The 16,567-nt window shown below is 49.7% G+C and overlaps 4 protein-coding genes across 11 annotated transcripts in view; 2 read left to right on the top strand and 2 right to left on the bottom strand.

Annotated features, from left to right (window-relative positions):
• The window catches only part of LOC101640746 (purine nucleoside phosphorylase), a 73,608-nt gene that overhangs the window by 27,052 nt on the left and 29,989 nt on the right, over window positions 1-16,567 (bottom strand). The window lies entirely within an intron of this gene.
• PIP4P1 (phosphatidylinositol-4,5-bisphosphate 4-phosphatase 1) lies at window positions 1,684-6,764 on the top strand. 2 transcript variants are annotated; one of them, XM_004698435.3, is made up of 7 exons: window positions 1,684-1,900; window positions 2,235-2,425; window positions 2,793-2,899; window positions 3,511-3,616; window positions 4,510-4,562; window positions 4,670-4,760; window positions 5,927-6,764. In XM_004698435.3, exons 1-7 carry the CDS (start codon window positions 1,738-1,740, stop codon window positions 6,068-6,070), a joined length of 855 nt encoding a protein of 284 aa, XP_004698492.1. In that variant the 5' UTR covers window positions 1,684-1,737; the 3' UTR covers window positions 6,071-6,764. The 2 variants fall into 2 exon arrangements, with proteins under 2 accessions (XP_004698492.1, XP_004698493.1); XM_004698436.2 differs by having other exon boundaries at window positions 1,684-1,879.
• APEX1 (apurinic/apyrimidinic endodeoxyribonuclease 1) lies at window positions 6,859-9,656 on the bottom strand. Of its 3 annotated transcripts, none has more exons than XM_045287871.1 (5): window positions 9,612-9,656; window positions 9,157-9,282; window positions 8,758-8,945; window positions 7,783-7,975; window positions 6,859-7,647 (listed from the first exon to the last, which is right to left on the bottom strand). In XM_045287871.1, the coding sequence occupies exons 2-5, from the start codon at window positions 9,212-9,214 to the stop codon at window positions 7,130-7,132; spliced, it is 957 nt and encodes a 318-aa protein (XP_045143806.1). In that variant the 5' UTR covers window positions 9,215-9,282; window positions 9,612-9,656; the 3' UTR covers window positions 6,859-7,129. The 3 variants fall into 3 exon arrangements, with proteins under 3 accessions (XP_045143806.1, XP_045143805.1, XP_004698491.1); XM_045287870.1 differs by having other exon boundaries at window positions 9,581-9,641; XM_004698434.2 differs by lacking the exon at window positions 9,612-9,656 and adding an exon at window positions 9,493-9,516.
• LOC101650296 (O-sialoglycoprotein endopeptidase) lies at window positions 10,080-15,981 on the top strand. 3 transcript variants are annotated; one of them, XM_004698433.3, is made up of 11 exons: window positions 10,080-10,321; window positions 11,136-11,255; window positions 11,426-11,601; window positions 13,562-13,657; window positions 13,811-13,860; window positions 14,026-14,104; window positions 14,519-14,584; window positions 14,696-14,786; window positions 15,031-15,106; window positions 15,200-15,298; window positions 15,448-15,981. In XM_004698433.3, exons 1-11 carry the CDS (start codon window positions 10,207-10,209, stop codon window positions 15,485-15,487), a joined length of 1,008 nt encoding a protein of 335 aa, XP_004698490.1. In that variant the 5' UTR covers window positions 10,080-10,206; the 3' UTR covers window positions 15,488-15,981. The 3 variants fall into 3 exon arrangements, with proteins under 3 accessions (XP_004698490.1, XP_045143803.1, XP_045143804.1); XM_045287868.1 differs by having other exon boundaries at window positions 14,696-14,777; XM_045287869.1 differs by lacking the exon at window positions 14,519-14,584.

The following is a 16,567-nucleotide window of genomic DNA, read 5'->3' on the forward strand; positions in this document are numbered from 1 at the left end:
TCCATGACCGTGGGTTTAGTTTGGTTAGTGGCCCTTTGCTTGTTGAGCTCACTGAGGAGGCATCCGTCAAACTGGTCATGGTCCTGTTTTATTTTGGTCAATGTCCTTGCAGCCCTCCACTTCTTCACTTGGTTTATGACGTGGGGAAAACTCAGTTGCAGTTCAGGCTCCCATCAAGACCACCAGGCTGCTGGGAGAGTAGCCAGGAGGCACAGTCCCCAAGGGTTGGGGGTCACAGCTTTCACAGGGTTCTAATTTGGTTCCTGGGAAAGCAGAAGGCAGGAGCCCTTATCAGAGGGGTTTTTATTTAGTTGTTTGTTTTCAGAGGGGGTTTTATTTAGTTGTTTTTGTTTTCAGGCAAAGGCTATTTTCTGGAGTATTCTCAGTCAAGGAGTCCCTAAGCCCATACCTGAACAGATGTAGCAATCACATACTTATCCTGGTCATGAACTCAGAGCCATTTTGCTGATCTCCCGGGTTAGCTGGGCTCTTCTTACTGTTAATCAATAGACGGGTGGCTGAAACCCACGAGCTGCTCTGTGGCAGAAAAAAATCTTCCCATCTGCTCTGGTACAGATTAAAATCGAATGGACTCTGTCCTTTAGGGTCACAATCGACCAGATGGTTTATTAGCGGTACTGTATGGAGGGCAAGATGGACATTAAAGACTCTCCCATCTGTTCAACAAGGTAACTAATTAAACCAGTCTTGGACTTGACTGGTTCATGTAACAAACACTTATCATGCATATAGCACAGAGTGTCACAAAATTGGGTAACTGATACGATTTCTTTCTAGTGGTGGAGGCAGGCTCCTAAAAAAATAATTCCACAAATTAACCGGGGGTGGCGTGGGGAGGGGGACGCGGCGCTGATGGAGGAATGTGATGTCTACTGAATCCTGCCCTGTTCCAGAGACTCAGGAGAGTGATAACTTTAACGTTTTAGCTCACTTTCTCCTGGCATAGCTTTACTCTGACTGTTTAAAGCTAATTATTTGTAGCTAACTGTGTAGAGTGGCCACCTGTGGCCTAGAGTGGCTCCCCTTACTAGTAGTCAGAGAGCAGTCAGCAGACACCCGCAGGCAGAGAAAGCTTCCGCACTCATTTACTGCCCGCCCTGGAGATGGTTATGCCACGCCCCCAAGTTCTGGCGCTAAGTCCGGCCAATAAAATTGCACTTCAGGGATCACAGGAGGAGGGAAGGGAAGCCACGAGCCAATGACAGGCCACTTGTAACTGCAAAGGGCGGGAGCGAGTCTTAGTGGCTCCTTTGGGCCAATAAGGAGCAAACTCCTGGGCGCGTACCCCAGTCCACAGAGCTTCCTGAAGCCCGTGTTGAGAGAGCCGTAGCAGCCTGACCCCACCTTCTGGTCTGGAGGTAGCGCGATGGTCCACCGCCAATGGCTCGCAGCACCTCTCGTCACGTGCGGCTTTTGCAGGCCCAGCGGCACCCGGCGTGTCATGTGACAGTTGACGTTAGCGTGCCGCTCTCCAATGGAAAAGAAGAGCTGCCCTCTCGGGCGCTGCAATTGGTTGATTCTCGCTAATGCTAGAACGGGAGGGGCGGGGACAGCCTATCACGTGCTGCGCGACCGAACGGGGCGGGGTAGGCCACTGGTTGCGGGCGAGCTGGGCGCGCAGGCGCCCTGGGGACCCGGTAGCGGCGGCGGCGGTGGCGGCGGCGGGGACGGCAGCGGCCCCATCGCTGGCTGGAGCGGGAGACGGTGGTGGCGGCCATGGCGGCAGATGGAGAGCGTTCCCCGCTGCTCTCCGAGCCCATCGACGGTGGCGCCGGCGGCAACGGTCTGGTGGGGCCCGGCGGGAGCGGGGCTGGGCCCGGGGGAGGCCTGACCCCCTCCGCACCACCGTACGGAGCCGGTAAACATGCCCCGCCCCAGGGTAAGCCCGGGCAGGGGCGAGGTGTTCCCGGGGGTGGGTGGGTTCCCCGATCGGCGGGGAGGGGGCGGGGCCGAGGGCGGAGGCGGGACCCCAGCGCCCGGTGGGAGACTGCTGCACCTGTGATGGGGTGGGACTTCTCTCTGCAGCTATGGAGGGGAGCTGAAACCCGAAACTGCAGGGGCTTCTCTGGAAGCCCAGGGCAGCCCGGGGCGTGACAAGCGCTCCAGCTTGGGCAGAAAGATTGAGGACCAGAGGGAATTTCTCTGGTCCCTTAGAGTGTCAGTGAGGGTATTTGCAAATGATCCCAGACCTGCTTTTTAATCTACTTCTCCAGCATTTCCCCCGTTCCCGGAGGGTCATCCGGCTGTGTTGCCTGGGGACGACCCCCCCCCCTACTCACCCCTGGCCAGCCCGGATAGTGGGAGTGCCCCCATGATTACCTGCCGTGTCTGCCAGTCTCTCATCAACGTGGAAGGAAAGATGCATCAGCATGTAGTCAAATGTGGCGTGTGCAATGAAGCTACTGTGAGTTCCACCTGCTTTCACAGTGGGGCCCATTTCCCTCACCCTCTCTGTGGCGCTTTGAATCCAAACTTCGGCTTTTATGCGTTCCCCAAGTGCTCTTCATGAAACCCAGGTTTCAGTTCAAGAATCACACACACCCATTTCCCCAGAAGCCACTCTCACAAGTTAATGTTTACCACTGCTCCTGTTCCCACTTCTCCAGCATCCTAGACCTAGTTCTCATTTACAAATCTCACGATACTGCTTTTCTTTCACTTCTTCCTGGCAAGACTGTCTTTCTTCGGTCTCGAAGGAGGGTGTTTGGGGGAGGGAATTGGAAAGGATTGGGGCTAGACTTTTGCTCGCTGACATCCCCGTTATTTTATAGCCTATCAAGAATGCACCCCCAGGGAAAAAGTACGTCCGCTGCCCCTGTAACTGTCTCCTAATCTGCAAAGTGACTTCCCAGAGGATCGCCTGCCCGCGGCCCTATTGGTAAGCAGCGTTAGTGGAGGGGCATTTAAGTGGGGTGGGGGGGACGGCAAAGCCAAAGAAGGATGAATGTTCACACAGAACATAATGATGTGAGAGTCTGGTGCTAATTTAGGAGGAAAAGTTGAAGACTATAGTGCCGCTAAATTTAAGGAGCCCTGGTGGTATAGGGGAAAGATGGGGCTCTCTACTCCCGACAAGAGTTACAGACTTGGAAACCCACAGGGGCAATTCTACCCTGTCCTATAGGGTCCCTGTGAGTCGGCATCAACTCGATGGCAGTGAGTTTGGCTTTTTGGTTTGGTGCCAAATATGGCCACCTAGTTCATCTCCATAAGTAACGACTGTGAGGGAATGGTGTCCCTGAAGAGAATGGAACATCTTGGGAACTAGGAGGGTCATCCTGAGGTGACAAGAGAATTGGAGACTTTGTTCTGAAGCATCATGTATCTTGAAGGATTCTTTGTGGTGAAGATGAGGGGTGGAGTCCTTGAATGTAGAGAGAAGTGCAGGAAACTTGATCAGAGAGGCTGGGAGCAGGTATTGAGAAAGAGGGACACTGTAGGATCCTTAGTTTGAGAATATATTAATTATCATCTTTTTCTCCTACACAGCAAAAGAATCATCAACCTGGGGCCCGTGCATCCAGGACCTCTGAGTCCAGAGCCACAACCTGCAGGTGTCAGGGTTATCTGTGGACATTGCAAGAATACTTTTCTGGTGAGGACCAGGGCCTGGGGGTAGGAAGAATTAGACCAGGGTATGTCAAAAGCACTGCTGTTAGGATCCCAGGCTGTGCAGCTTTACCCCCAACGAAATGTGTTTCAACGCTCCTCTGAGCAGTGGAGGGGTGCAGATAAGGTCTCTCAGTAATACAATTGTCTTAGTGTCATTAGGGCACCTTCAGAACAGATCCAATCTGAACAGTTGCTTCCAAGGGGATCTGTTGGGGTCAGTTAAATTCAAGGCAGAGAGGTCAGCTCAGAAGGTTATGCTGACTGTTGTGCGGGCGTCCAGTGGGTAATGTTGGTAGCCTTTCTTGAAGATTATAGGATGATCACAGGGGCTTAAGAAGAAATTACAAGAAATTGAAGACTATCCGTGAGAAAAAGGCTAGGAAAGTTGCACTGAGGAGTTTTTTTTTTCTTTTTTCAATCACAACAAGGTACCTGCTCCTTCGAGAGTAGTTAGGAGAATTTTATTGAGAACCCTTACTCCATCCCTCTGTTGCACTACATCTCACCCCTTCCGACTGCCTTTCGGTCCCCAAACTCAAACAACAATGAAAAGGAGCACAATTTGAGTCACTTGAGGATGACAACACTGCCTCTGACCTGGTGCTAATTGAAGGGTCCATAATTCTTCAGGGGAGAGTTAGGGGGATGGAAACGCTGCTTTCCGAAGCGTGTAAGCCTAGATGGAGGATATAATGGGAAGCCATAGCTTCACTTTTGTATGCTGTGGTTTGGTAACAGTGCTTTTTGAGTGTCTGAATAATGTTAGGGAACCTGAAAAGGTATGCTTTCCTCCCTCTTCCACCCAGTGTTCTTTTCTCACGGCAATGGCCCAATTTCTACCCTTAAACTGGTTCTTTTGTTTTACTCTCTCCATAGTGGACTGAGTTCACAGACAGAACTTTGGCACGTTGCCCTCACTGCAGAAAAGTGTAAGTGATTAGAGAATGACATTATTGAGCTGATAATCAGTAATGTTTAATAATAGTAAAAGCTACAGGAACATCACACGCATGCATTCCTGTTTGTCTCCCCACAGGTCATCTATTGGGCGCAGATACCCACGAAAGAGATGTATCTGCTGCTTCTTGCTTGGCTTGCTCTTGGCTGTCACTGCTACTGGCCTTGCTGTGAGTAACCTTTACTTGATGCCTTCCCACCCCTTTCTTCAGCTTTGTCTCCAGAGACTGGGAGATTTGGGGAATGCTTACCCTAAAGGAACCATGGTGGTTACACACTGGGCGGCTAGCCACGAGGTTAGCAGTTCAAACCCACCAGCCTTCTGCAGGAGAAAGATGAAGTTCTCTGCTCCTGTCAAGAGTCAAAGCTTTGAAAACCCACAGGGGCAGTCCTGCTTTGCCTTATAGCGTCACTGTGGGTTGATGTGGGACTCCACGACAGTGGGTATGGGTTTGTTTTTGAGAAAGGAGAAAGAAACTGCAGACTGTGTGTGTGTTTTCTTCAAGGCATTCGCTGCCATCAAGTTGCTGCTCGTGGTTTGGCTGGTGGTTCCATTCCACTGACCTTGCAGTTGGTAGCCTAACACATAACGACTATGCCACCAGGCTCCTTGTTTTAAGGCATAGATGAGCTAAAGTTGAAGGTCATTGATTAAGTCTTCCTTGTTATTATCAGGGTGAAAAACAAGTTCTCTCTTGAAAGGACAGGAAAGTGGAGAAGTAGCTTAAAGGAAGGTTTGTCCTTGTTTAAGGCATAGATGAGCTAAAGTTGAAGGTCATTGATTAAGTCTTCCATGTTATTATCAGGGTGAAAAACAAGTTCTCTCTTGAAAGGACAGGAAAGTGGAGAAGTAGCTTAAAGGAAGGTTTGCTGTTAGGGATGCAGTGAGATGGAATCACCTCCATTGCTTGGCGTTCCCTTTGGCTTTATTAGAAAGCCTGCCTTAGATATGAAACCATGAGAAAAACTTGACAGTTGTCCCTCTGATGGTATGAATATGTTCCTACCTAAGGGAAGAGTGAGCCCTTACTAATTGCAAGGTCAGCAGTTTGAAACCACTAGCCACTCCACGGGAGAAAGATGGGGCTCTCTACTCCCGTAAAGAGTTAGTCTCAGAAACTCACAGGGCAGTTGTCTTGCCTGATAGAGTCGCTGTGAGTCACCCATCGACTTGACCGCAGTGAGTTTGGTTTGAAGGGGAACGATTCAGCAGGTTAACTTTTTGAAAGACCCCTGAGGGTGGATAGGGAATGGAGGCAGCTATGACCCTAAATTCCCAGGAAGGAGGTCAGCACTAACCGTCTTTCATTTTCCCCTTCCTCTGTACATTCTTCAGTTTGGTACTCGGAAGCACGCACAGAAGTACGGCGGGATCTATGCAGCCTGGGCATTTGTCATCCTGTTGGCTGTGCTGTGTTTGGGCCGGGCCCTCTATTGGGCCTGTATGAAGGTCAGCCACCCTGTCCAGAACTACTCCTGAGCCCCATCATGGACACAAGACTGTGCCTGGCCCCTCCCTGGTGGGGACAGTGACACTACAAAGGGAGCTAGGATAAAGGGCTCCCTGGGCTTCCATCAGGGAAGCCAAGCAGCTGCCTTCCTTTTCCCTGGGGAGAGGTAGGAAGGAACCAGGCCCTCAGTAGGTTTGGAGGGGTGGATCAGACCACTGATGGCCATCTGCTCTCTTCAAGGGTTGCTGTGTATAAGGATGAAGTAGGCGCAATGTTGCCCTGAACTTGGGCACAAAAAGACGGTTCTAGCCTTGTCCTTCCTATATGCTCCCTGAGAGCCATTCCTGTCCCAAGTACATTCCAGGGCAGGGTTAGGGTGGGGTAGCCCTGGGAGCCTCCCTCCCTCTTGTGCACCATTAGGACCTTGCTGCTATTGCACTTCACCAGGGGCTGGCTCTGGCCTCACTACCTTGTCTCCTCTCCTCCCCCATTCCATGCCCTGTGGGGGTGGGGTCAGCCGCTGCTCTGTACAGAACCACAGGAATGGATGTGTATATAACTATTTAATGTAGGGGTCTGTTCCCCTAGCCCTGTATTTCCCTCATGCCTCCTTCCAACCTCTTTTACCCCAGTTGCAGTATCTGCCTGGGCTGGGTAGGGTTGCTGTCTTGGGGGATGTTAGGGATTCAACTATGCCTGTAAATAAATACAGTAATGACTCTACTCTTTTCTGTTTAACTTGTATGTATGAAACGACGGGGAAGGCGGCAATGTGTAGTCCCACCAAGGATTAGATCTTAAAAAAAGACACTGTGGCTGAAACTATGGCTTTTATTTTCATATAGACGGTCAAAGGAAGTCATCAGTAACTTTTGTCTAATGTAAAACCCAAACCCTCCACAAAATAAGAACCACAGCCTTAAAAGGCCATGAGGGAAACCAAAATCCGTCACTAGAGCCTGTTTGGAGGGTTCACATAAAATTGTAAAAGGCATCTAGAATGCAGATTTCTCAAGAGAAATACGTAAAGAAGAAACACTTGAGTTTTGGGGGCTCTTTTTCCAGGCCCAAGTGACGTGGGAGAGGTGTCACAGTGCTAGGAGTAGGGTGATAGGACAGTGATCGCTGCCTAAGGCCTTGGAACGGATCTTGCTGTCACATAGCGCAGGTAACAGAGAATGAGACAACAAAAAATAATCAAGACGCCAACCAACATTCTTGGATCGAGCATTCATCATGTAGGTCCAAAAGGTATAAGCATAGGCCACATCTGGGTAGAGGTGGCGGAAGCTGTCGGCCAACGGCACAGCCTGCAGCAATTCCCCAAAGCCTTGGCGCTCCTGTGGAGTAAAGCCAGCATTCTTTTTGTTGCCTTTTGGGTTGCGAAGGTCAATCTCTTCGTGGGCCACGTTGAGGTCGCCACATAGCACTAGGGGCTTGCGGGCAGCCAAGTCCTTCAGGAATTTGCGGAAGGCTTCATCCCAGCGCTGCCGGTACTCCAGTCGCACCAGACCCCGGCCTGCATTAGGTACATAGGCTGTTACCAGCACAAACTCGTCATATTCAGCTATGATCACCCGGCCTTCCTGATCATGCTCCTCTTCACCTATGGAGAAAATGGCAGAGACTCGGCATAGAGAAAGATTAATAAAAGGGGTAGGAATCAAAAGTTGGCAAGGAATGGGTTACTAGTAATTGGTTTGGAAGAGTAAGGAAGTGTGGGAATCAGAGAGGGTCTCACCAATGCCGTAGGAGACTTTGAGCGGGCACTGGCGAGAGAGTAGACCCACGCCACTATACCCTTCTTTGTCCGAAGGCGCTGACCAGTACTGATGAGATAGTCCAGGCAGGTCTTGCAATTCAGCTGGTAGTTTTTTCTCCGAACACTTGGTTTCTTGGAGGCACAGGATATCTGGAGCTTCCTCCTTTACCCACTAGGTGGTGAAGATTAGAAAAAGTCTTAGCAATTCTGACATTTAGCCTCTATATAGTTCAACCAACAAACACACACCAAAAAATACTGCCATCAAATTGATTCTAACTCAAAGCAACCAGTGAAAGGGTCTCAGACTAAATCTCTAAGACAGCAGATAGCCTCATTTTTCTCAGTTAGTTGCTGGCAGGTTTTGAACTGCCAAGGCTGCTGTTAGCCACTTAACAACCTACAGCGCCACTAGGGCTTCACAGGTGAGTGAACATGCATAAACAGTCTAACACAACAGTATTTAACCAATTACAAAACAATAAGTAAAGGGATTTGTGGACCTACAGCACCACTAGGGCTTCACAGGTGAGTGAGTGTGCATAAACAGTCTAACACAACAGTATTTAACCAATTACAAAACAATAGTAAAGGGATTTGCGAAGGGTCTTACGATGCAAACAAAAGAAATTTTTTTCCCTCCATGCATTGGATAGGGAAGACTTTAGGCAGCAGTTATTAGCATGAAGGCTATCTATTAGAAGTTTGTTAAAGTCCAACATGGGTTTTTGCAACACCTGAAAGAATGGAGATCACGACAATGGCAGTAAGATTGAAGGAATAACCATTTTAGGGATTCAACTAGCAAGTGTTGGTAGAACTACTGTTATCTGTCTCCTACAGGATAATTACAAGCAAGGGAAAGTAATGGCTAGGGACTAAAATGAGACCCGTGATTAAACCTCAAGACCATTTAAACTTGAGAAATTCTCTTCCCATTTCAAGTCCACTCACATCTAAACCTTTCTTCTTAATCCAGGCTCGAAGACCATCCACATTCCACGAGCAGATCTTAAGTGTGGCAGCTTTGCCACTGGGAGATGTTTTCTGATCCGGAGGGTCGGAGTAAAGGGCTGGCCCCTCTCCCGCTGCCTCTTTCTCATTTTTCTTTGCCCCCACCTTACTCTTCTTGGCCTCTGGCTCTGTAAAACGAATACACAGTACGCGGTGATAAATACTGGTGGGCTTCACCCTTGACCTGGGGTTATCGTATGCCCACCAAAAACTTGCATTACTGACACTTCATGACACAACCAGTGAGAGTGCGTTGTTCTTACTTCCCCTTCCTTCATGGGCGCATTGGAAACACCCCCACCGCAGCACCCAAGGGAGGGGCTTATTTTACACTCCTACCGGTCTTGGGTTCCTCCCCGTCTTCGGCCACGGCTTCCTTTTTTCCACGCTTTGGCATCCCTGCAATGAATGCCTTAAGGCACCAGTTCCACGTTGTCCCCCGAAGCAAGCTTTTTACTGTGCTACCTACAGACACAAAGAAATGGTGAAACCAGCTGAGGCTGGGGAAGAGACCCCTCCCCCGTTATCCTACCAAATCTGGCCTCGACCGCACCAGTACGAAGTCTTCCCTCCCTCCGGACATCATAGGCCCTCCAGCCCCACACCCGCTGGACTCAATTGCTTTACGGTGGCTGGCCCCTCCTCGCAGTGCCTGCCCTCTAGCCGACCGGAGATCTTAATAACGGGCCTCGCTTCAGGTCGACCCGCCACACCTCCAGAAAAACCACTCTACGGGCAGAAGCCCAGCACCCTCATATCTGACCTGCTCGGGGCCCAGCCAGGGTCCTCCTCACCCAGGCACAAAGAATGGAGCGCGCTGTGGCCCCACGTGGGTCCCGGGCGTGGTCACGTGATCCCGAGTAAGCGGCACCTGGCCGAGGCATGCGGGTGATTGGCCAGTCTGTTGCCACGTGACGGGGAAGCCCGGCCTTCGCGTCCAGCTTTATTACTCCAGGGAACCGAAGGCCCCAGCCCTACATCTTGGGGCTGTCTATCTTTGTGCCAGAAGAACGACTCATCCTGCGACGCTGAGGGAAGCTCCCAGTGTGGTGCCAGAGGGGAGAAATCGGCAGAGAAGGACGGGCTGGATCACTGAAAACAATGTTAGGGAACAGATAGGAACGTGAGTGGCATATGCCCGCTCAATGCGTCTGGCAGTTAGGAGGACAGACGCCTGCAGGGGTCCTTCCCGGGGCTCGGTGACGCCGAGGGCGGGGCGGTGTGGGCGTTCCGCGGGGAGCACTCTGGACGTCTTCCTGGCGGATTGCGGCCTTGCAGCCCGGGGCCCCACCTCTTCCTTTTCGCCCCGGAATCTGAGGCGGAACGCGCGCCACGGCGGGCTTCCTTAGGTTACCCCGAGCCCTGCCGGCCTTTTCCTCAGACTCGGCCATGCCCGCGGTGCTGGGCTTCGAAGGCAGCGCCAACAAGATCGGCGTGGGAGTGGTGCGGGATGGCACTGTGCTGGCGAACCCGCGGCGGACTTATGTCACTCCTCCTGGCACGGGTAGGCGAGGGACGGGCGTGCAGTTGACGCCGCGCAGCATCACCACCTGTTTTCCTAAACGCCGGTGACAGGGATGCATTATCCCCACTTACCGGTTTTGATCCGGAGCCTATTGATAGTGCTTGACAGTTTTTAAGGTCACGAGACAGGTGGGTAGAAAAGTCACAGTCACTCGAACCTGAGTCTTAAGGATTCGTGCAACTTTGTTGAGTTCTTTTTGCTTGCTAGACAATCACTGCCGACTGCCGAACTAAGACAGATGTCCTAAGTCTGCTGTGGAGTCGGACATACTTTATGTGCATTTATACTAAGCATCAGTGCCAGGCTGATGCTCTCGTAAAAGATATACAAAGCTTTGGTATTGGATCAATTATCAAAATCAACTCGATGGCGGTGGGTTTTGGATGTAGTCCTAACAGAGGTAGACTACCACGTTTTTATTCCAGGAGCAGCTGTGGCGTTCGAACCATTCATTAAACTCCTGAGCACTCTAACCATTGTGTCGCCTAGCCTCTTTAATAGCCTATATAAAACCCTAAACCAAAGTGGATCCAGACTTATGGCCACCTGATAGGCCCTTTGAGTTTCTGAGACGATAACCTGTACGGGAACAGAAAATTATTTGGCTTTCTGCCAAATAGCCTACATAGAGGCTGGAAACTAATTGTGAAAGAATGTCTTTGAGAACCTGAAGCCACAATACTTCATGAGAAAGGGACACTTCCTACAATACCAAAATTCCTTTTTCTTCGACCCACTGTTGTTTCAGGGAAAATACCTCTGATGTCTGACCCTGTGTGTCTCTCCCTCCTAGGATTCCAACCAGGGGATACTGCCAGGCACCACCGAGCGGTTATCCTAGACCTGTTGGAGGAGGCCCTAACAGAGGCTGGATTAACCTCCCAGGATATTGATTGTGTTGCCTTCACCAAAGGTATGACGGGAATAGTGGCCAACAATGGAAAACTATGCCTGGAGCCTGTCAAAATAGCCCGTGCCTCACCTCTGCTGCCACCACCAAGCCTACCTAAGCTCTCACACCCACACCCACCCCTGTTTCTCCTAAGCTCTGTAAGATTCTGATTCCTATTTCTAACTCCCTAGGTCCTGGCATGGGTGCCCCACTGGCTTCTGTGGCTGTCGTTGCCCGTACTGTGGCCCAGCTATGGAATAAGCCGTTGGTGGCAGTGAACCACTGTATAGGACACATTGAGATGGGCCGCCTCATCACTGGAGCCACCAGCCCCACTGTGCTCTATGTCAGCGGAGGAAATACTCAGGTATACAGAGTATTCCACCCATACCCTTTGTGTTAGTTCGTGTACACTAGAGAAAGTCCTCTTCAGACTCACGAAACACATGCAGTGACACCGAATGCAGGAAGATCACAGGCCAGTGGGTAGGAAGTCATGAGGATCCAATGGCGTTGTAAGCATCTCAGTGCTTGGTAGGGGTCTCCATGTGGCTTCTCCAGGTCCAGGGTTCTAGCTGCATCAGGGTAGGTCCATGTGGCTTCTCAGGGATGTCTGGAAGGGAGTGAGCAGAGAGTGTGTCTCCTGCCTCCAGGGAGGAATGCGGGAGTTCCCAGAATCCTCAGAAGAAGGCCATGCCCACACAGAGTCATCATTGGATATGACCTGATTGACAGGCTGGACTCCACCCCTTCACTCTGAATCCTCAAATTCACACCAGATTATGTAACTACCACACCCTTTTAATTTCTGAAGTGCCCTTCCTGTACCTATATGTTCTTTATTAGTGGTGGGAACTGCAGGGATAATACTGGGCTCATCTGAACCTCCAATTAAAGTGTCCATAGCAGCATTTGTAACATAGCAGACGTGGGCATCAGTATGGAGTAACTTTTTGTTGTTTAACTTTTTTTTAATCATTTTATTGGGGCCTCGTACAACTTTTTATCACAATCCAGACGTACATCCATTGTGTCAAGCACATTTGTACATTTGTTGACATCATTTTCAAAACATTTTTCTACTTGAGCCCTTGGTATCAACTCCTCACCCTTTTCCCCTCCCTCCCTCCCTCATGAGCCCTTGATAATTTATACTTTTTTTTTTTCATGTCTTACACCGACTGATGTCTCCCTGTACCCGCTTTTCTTTTGTCTGTCCCCCTAGGAGGGGGTTATATGTAGATCCTTGTGATCAGCTCCCCTTTTCTACCCCCATCTTACCTTTACCCTCCTGGTACAGCTACTCTCATTTTTGGTCCTGAGGGGTTTATCAGTTCTGGATTCCCTGTGTTTCAGCTCTTTTCAGTACCCGTGTACATGCTCTGGTCCAGCTGGATTTGTAAGGTAGAGTTGGGGTTGTGATAGTGGGTGGGAAGAAGCATTAAAAAACTAGAGGAAGTTGTCTGCTTCAGCGGTGCTATACAGCACCCTGACTGTGACTTAGATATGTGTAAGGATTTCCATTGGAAAATGGAAGGCTGGTAAGGACTGAAGCCTTCACCATAACAAGGAGTTTTTATGTTTTGAAGCATTTTTTTTATATTAAGCATTTAAGACTAAGGGGCACTACTGGATTTATGCCTTTATTATTGATAGTAAATATATGGAGTGTGTTATTCTAAGAGTGTGAACATTTTCCAAACCTAAAATCTCCCAATGAAAATCTCTCCAACCCCACTGCCCTCCAGTGATGCTGACTCATTGTGACCCTATAGGACAGGTAGAACTGCTCCTGTTAGTTTCCAAGACTATAATTCTGTTTGGAAATAGAAAGCCCTGTCTTTCTCCCAAGAAGTGGCTAATGGTTTTCAAACCGCTGGCTTTGAATACACCTAAGTCATTTGTCAATGCTGAGTTGAATCTGGCCCAATGTAGGATTTTAGGTTCTTTAGCTCTGCTTCTTCCCTTATTTCCAAATGCCACCATCCTGCTAGTCTAATCTAGAAGGGCTCTGGTTCTCTACATCCAAGCATCCACATTTTCCAAACTGCTCAGGAGCAAGCCGTGAGTCTCCAAGCTAGAAACATACATAAATTGTCAGTTTGCTTCTCCCCCAGCCTAGAATGTCTTCTGTAAATTAAGACTCTGCTCTGGGAATTCTTAGATAAGAGCTTTGGGAAATTGCCCATCCAGGATTTAGGAGAGCACATCGACAGTTTCTTCATTGGTATGTTAGTGCCCTTGTTGGTCCTCCGCTGTGTTCTTCCCAAAGCCAAATACTCCTCTTTACAGACTTGAGCTTTCATGGACATCCTCACCACCCTTAGGTGATTGCCTACTCAGAACATCGCTACCGCATCTTTGGGGAAACCATCGATATTGCTGTGGGTAATTGCCTGGACCGCTTTGCTCGAGTACTAAAGGTAAGCTAACGGGACTGCAGAGAATTTAAGATGCGAATGAATTTCTGGGGAGCCCTAGAAATGGAGGGAGGGGTGGGTACATAAATTTCCTCATGGTTCCTGGGTTCTGCCCTCATCATCTCTCGGTCTGTTTTCTGTTTTTCTCTTTGTCAGATTTCCAATGACCCAAGTCCAGGCTACAACATTGAACAGATGGCAAAGCGGTGAGAGGACACGATAAAGTGAAGGGAGGCTGCTTGGTAGGGCTTTGCGGGTTTCCTTGTGTCTATACGTACATGTGAGCATCGGCAGGAACTCTGGGTGGGGGGCGGGTACGGAGCAGCTAGCTGGCTATAGCCTTAGTGTCTCGTTCAATCGCTCCCCCACAGAGGCAAGAAGCTAGTGGAGCTGCCGTACACTGTAAAGGGGATGGATGTGTCCTTCTCGGGGATCCTGTCTTTCATTGAGGTAAGTGTACGAGGGGGGAGAAGGGGGCACCTTCATGCCTCTGCAATGGAATGTGTCTATTTTGTTCATCATTGAAATTTCAGGACATAGTGTGGTGGGAGCTTAGATCTGATGCTCAAATTCATTTAGCACATACCTTAACTGAACGTCTTCTCTGTGCCGGACACTGTTCGAGGCAATAGAGATGGAGCATGGACTGGGTAAGAGGTGGGGCAGGGAATGTTGGGGCGGGTGCTCAAGAAGTAATTATTGAATAAATGCTGCCACTCTAGAACCAGGTGCCAGTGAAGTCGAGTGTGGCATAAGATGTACTAGTCGCCTGAAACATGGTGGAACAAAGTGATCCTCGCAGTATGCCGACTGCCACTCCGCCGGACCCTCCTAAGCACTGTTTCCCACCCCCGTTAATTGTAGGAGGCAGCCCAGCGCATGCTGGGCACAGGCGAGTGTACTCCTGAGGACCTCTGTTTCTCTCTGCAGGTAAGGGAGTGAAAAGTGGTGACGGAGGTTGGGACTGGAGAGTTTTTATGTGGGAGCAGAACTAAGTTGGGAGGGTGCCCTTGAAGTTGTCGTCATCTCTCACCCTGACAGGAAACTGTGTTTGCAATGCTGGTAGAGATCACAGAGCGAGCCATGGCGCACTGTGGATCCCAAGAGGCCCTCATCGTGGGAGGTGTGGGGTGTACGTATTGCCGAACACTGTGTCTCCAGATCATTCTTGAGCACTCTGTCTCTCCCTCTTGATACTCTAAATCTTGTCAGAGCTTGGGGAAACCCATAGTTTGATTTCTTACCCTGTTCAACCCAGCCCTGGCCTCACAAGTCCTGCTTCATTTTTCTCAGTAAATTATGCATGAAATATATAGCTCAGCCATGGGAAAATGTCCTCAAACTAAGCGAACCCTGTCCCCTACCCCTTGGTGTAGGTAATATAAGGCTTCAGGAGATGATGGAAACAATGTGTCAGGAACGGGGAGCTCGGCTCTTTGCTACAGATGAGAGGTGAGGCCCTGATCTTGAATTCATCTTATCTTCGCCTGTCACTGTGATTTTTCTGCTTGAGAGTCCAAACTTCACACCCTTTCTCTTTCTCAGATTCTGCATTGACAATGGAGCCATGATAGCCCAGGCTGGCTGGGAGATGTTCCAGGCTGGACACAGGACCCCACTTAGTGATTCTGGGATCACACAAAGGTGTGAGGGGTTTACCCTTGGGAGGGGCCGTAGGATTGTATGAGAGAGATGCAAGGACGGCCAGAAAGGGGGTCCACAATCTAGAGGGCAGCGAAGGATGGGTGGTACTAATGGATAGCCCTAAGCTACGTGTTCCTGTTCTTCCCCAGGTATCGGACGGATGAAGTAGAAGTGACCTGGAGGGACTAACAAGATTGACATGACCGATCAGAGTAGATGGTTCTCTACGTAGGACCCAAGGGCCTTGATTGCTACCTGGATGTGGCAATCCTAGACTCTTCTCTCCCTTCATTCAAACACTGAGATGACTCAGCAATAAAGTATTTGGGGGGGTTGTAGGTTGGTTGAGGACCAATATAGACTTGGCGCTGTGTACGTTCTCGTTGATGGAGTGAATGGGTAAGAAGACTGGTCAGAGCAGAGCGCTAGCTAATTGCAAGGAAGCTTTGAAGGCCCAGGAGACAAGACTGATGGGAAATCATAGGTATTGCTCTGATGCTGCATTAAAATAAAACCAACCATACCCAAAGCCATCAAGTCAAATCTGCCTCATAGTGACCTGTGAACACCAACTGTCCTAACATCCTGGTCCCAGGACTTCACTCAGAATAACCCGAAGCCAAGTCTGAATTTTGTGTTAATTTATAAGCCAGGAGTAAAGCTATCTGCTTCTGCACTCCATACTTCCATTTGAGTCCTTTAATACTCAAAGGACTGTGTCATGAGCGACCACGGGGCTATGGAGAAATGGCGACAAACGGTGGGGGGCTGGGAGAGGGAGGTATCTGTAACTACTGTTAGTGTGACTGGTGAACGCTTCCTAGTCGTTTCATCACCCGTGCCTGAGTCTCTTGGGAAGGCAGAATCCAGGGCTCTGGACCATTCTGCACAAAAACTAAGTGAGGAAGACCTGACCACTTGGAGCAGAGATGACAGGTAAGTAAGTGTGGTCCACAGGATGAAAAGGAAGTTCCCCTGGAGGTAGGTTAGTTACCACAGAGTGCTGGGAACAAAAGCCTTCCGGGACTGGAGGTGGGGAGAGACGGTTTGCTTGCCATACCTAGACACTGTCACCATTCCTGCTTGTCTTGAGGTCTTTAGCTATAATGGCCCCAGGCAAGAAAGCAGTGCCCAAGTGGATGAAGATGGAGACCATACCAAAGAAATCATCCTCTGTGACCATACAACTTTCTAGAAAATGTTTCTTACATGAAAGAATAGAGGGGATTCGGAGGTTTCCCTTCAGCTAGGATTGTTAGCCCTCTCCAG

This window comes from Echinops telfairi, unplaced genomic scaffold (assembly GCF_000313985.2).
Source record: "Echinops telfairi isolate 266 unplaced genomic scaffold, ASM31398v2 ScPeMD7_18;HRSCAF=68, whole genome shotgun sequence".
NCBI lineage: Eukaryota > Metazoa > Chordata > Mammalia > Afrosoricida > Tenrecidae > Echinops > Echinops telfairi.

Excerpts from the sequence above, each read along its gene's own strand:
- LOC101650296 (XM_004698433.3), top strand. The coding sequence starts at position 10,207 with ATGCCCGCGGTGCTGGGCTTCGAAGGCAGCGCCAACAAGATCGGCGTG. Across the intron at positions 11,256-11,425 it reads TTGTGTTGCCTTCACCAAAG|GTCCTGGCATGGGTGCCCCA; the intron begins GTATGACGGGAA and ends CTAACTCCCTAG. Across the intron at positions 14,105-14,518 it reads GGATCCTGTCTTTCATTGAG|GAGGCAGCCCAGCGCATGCT; the intron begins GTAAGTGTACGA and ends CGTTAATTGTAG.
- APEX1 (XM_045287871.1), bottom strand. The coding sequence starts at position 9,214 with ATGCCAAAGCGTGGAAAAAAGGAAGCCGTGGCCGAAGACGGGGAGGAA. Across the intron at positions 7,976-8,757 it reads TTAAGAAGAAAGGTTTAGAT|TGGGTAAAGGAGGAAGCTCC; the intron begins GTGAGTGGACTT and ends TTCACCACCTAG. Across the intron at positions 7,648-7,782 it reads CAAAGTCTCCTACGGCATTG|GTGAAGAGGAGCATGATCAG; the intron begins GTGAGACCCTCT and ends TTTTCTCCATAG.
- PIP4P1 (XM_004698435.3), top strand. The coding sequence starts at position 1,738 with ATGGCGGCAGATGGAGAGCGTTCCCCGCTGCTCTCCGAGCCCATCGAC. Across the intron at positions 1,901-2,234 it reads TAAACATGCCCCGCCCCAGG|CATTTCCCCCGTTCCCGGAG; the intron begins GTAAGCCCGGGC and ends CTACTTCTCCAG. Across the intron at positions 2,900-3,510 it reads GCCTGCCCGCGGCCCTATTG|CAAAAGAATCATCAACCTGG; the intron begins GTAAGCAGCGTT and ends TCTCCTACACAG.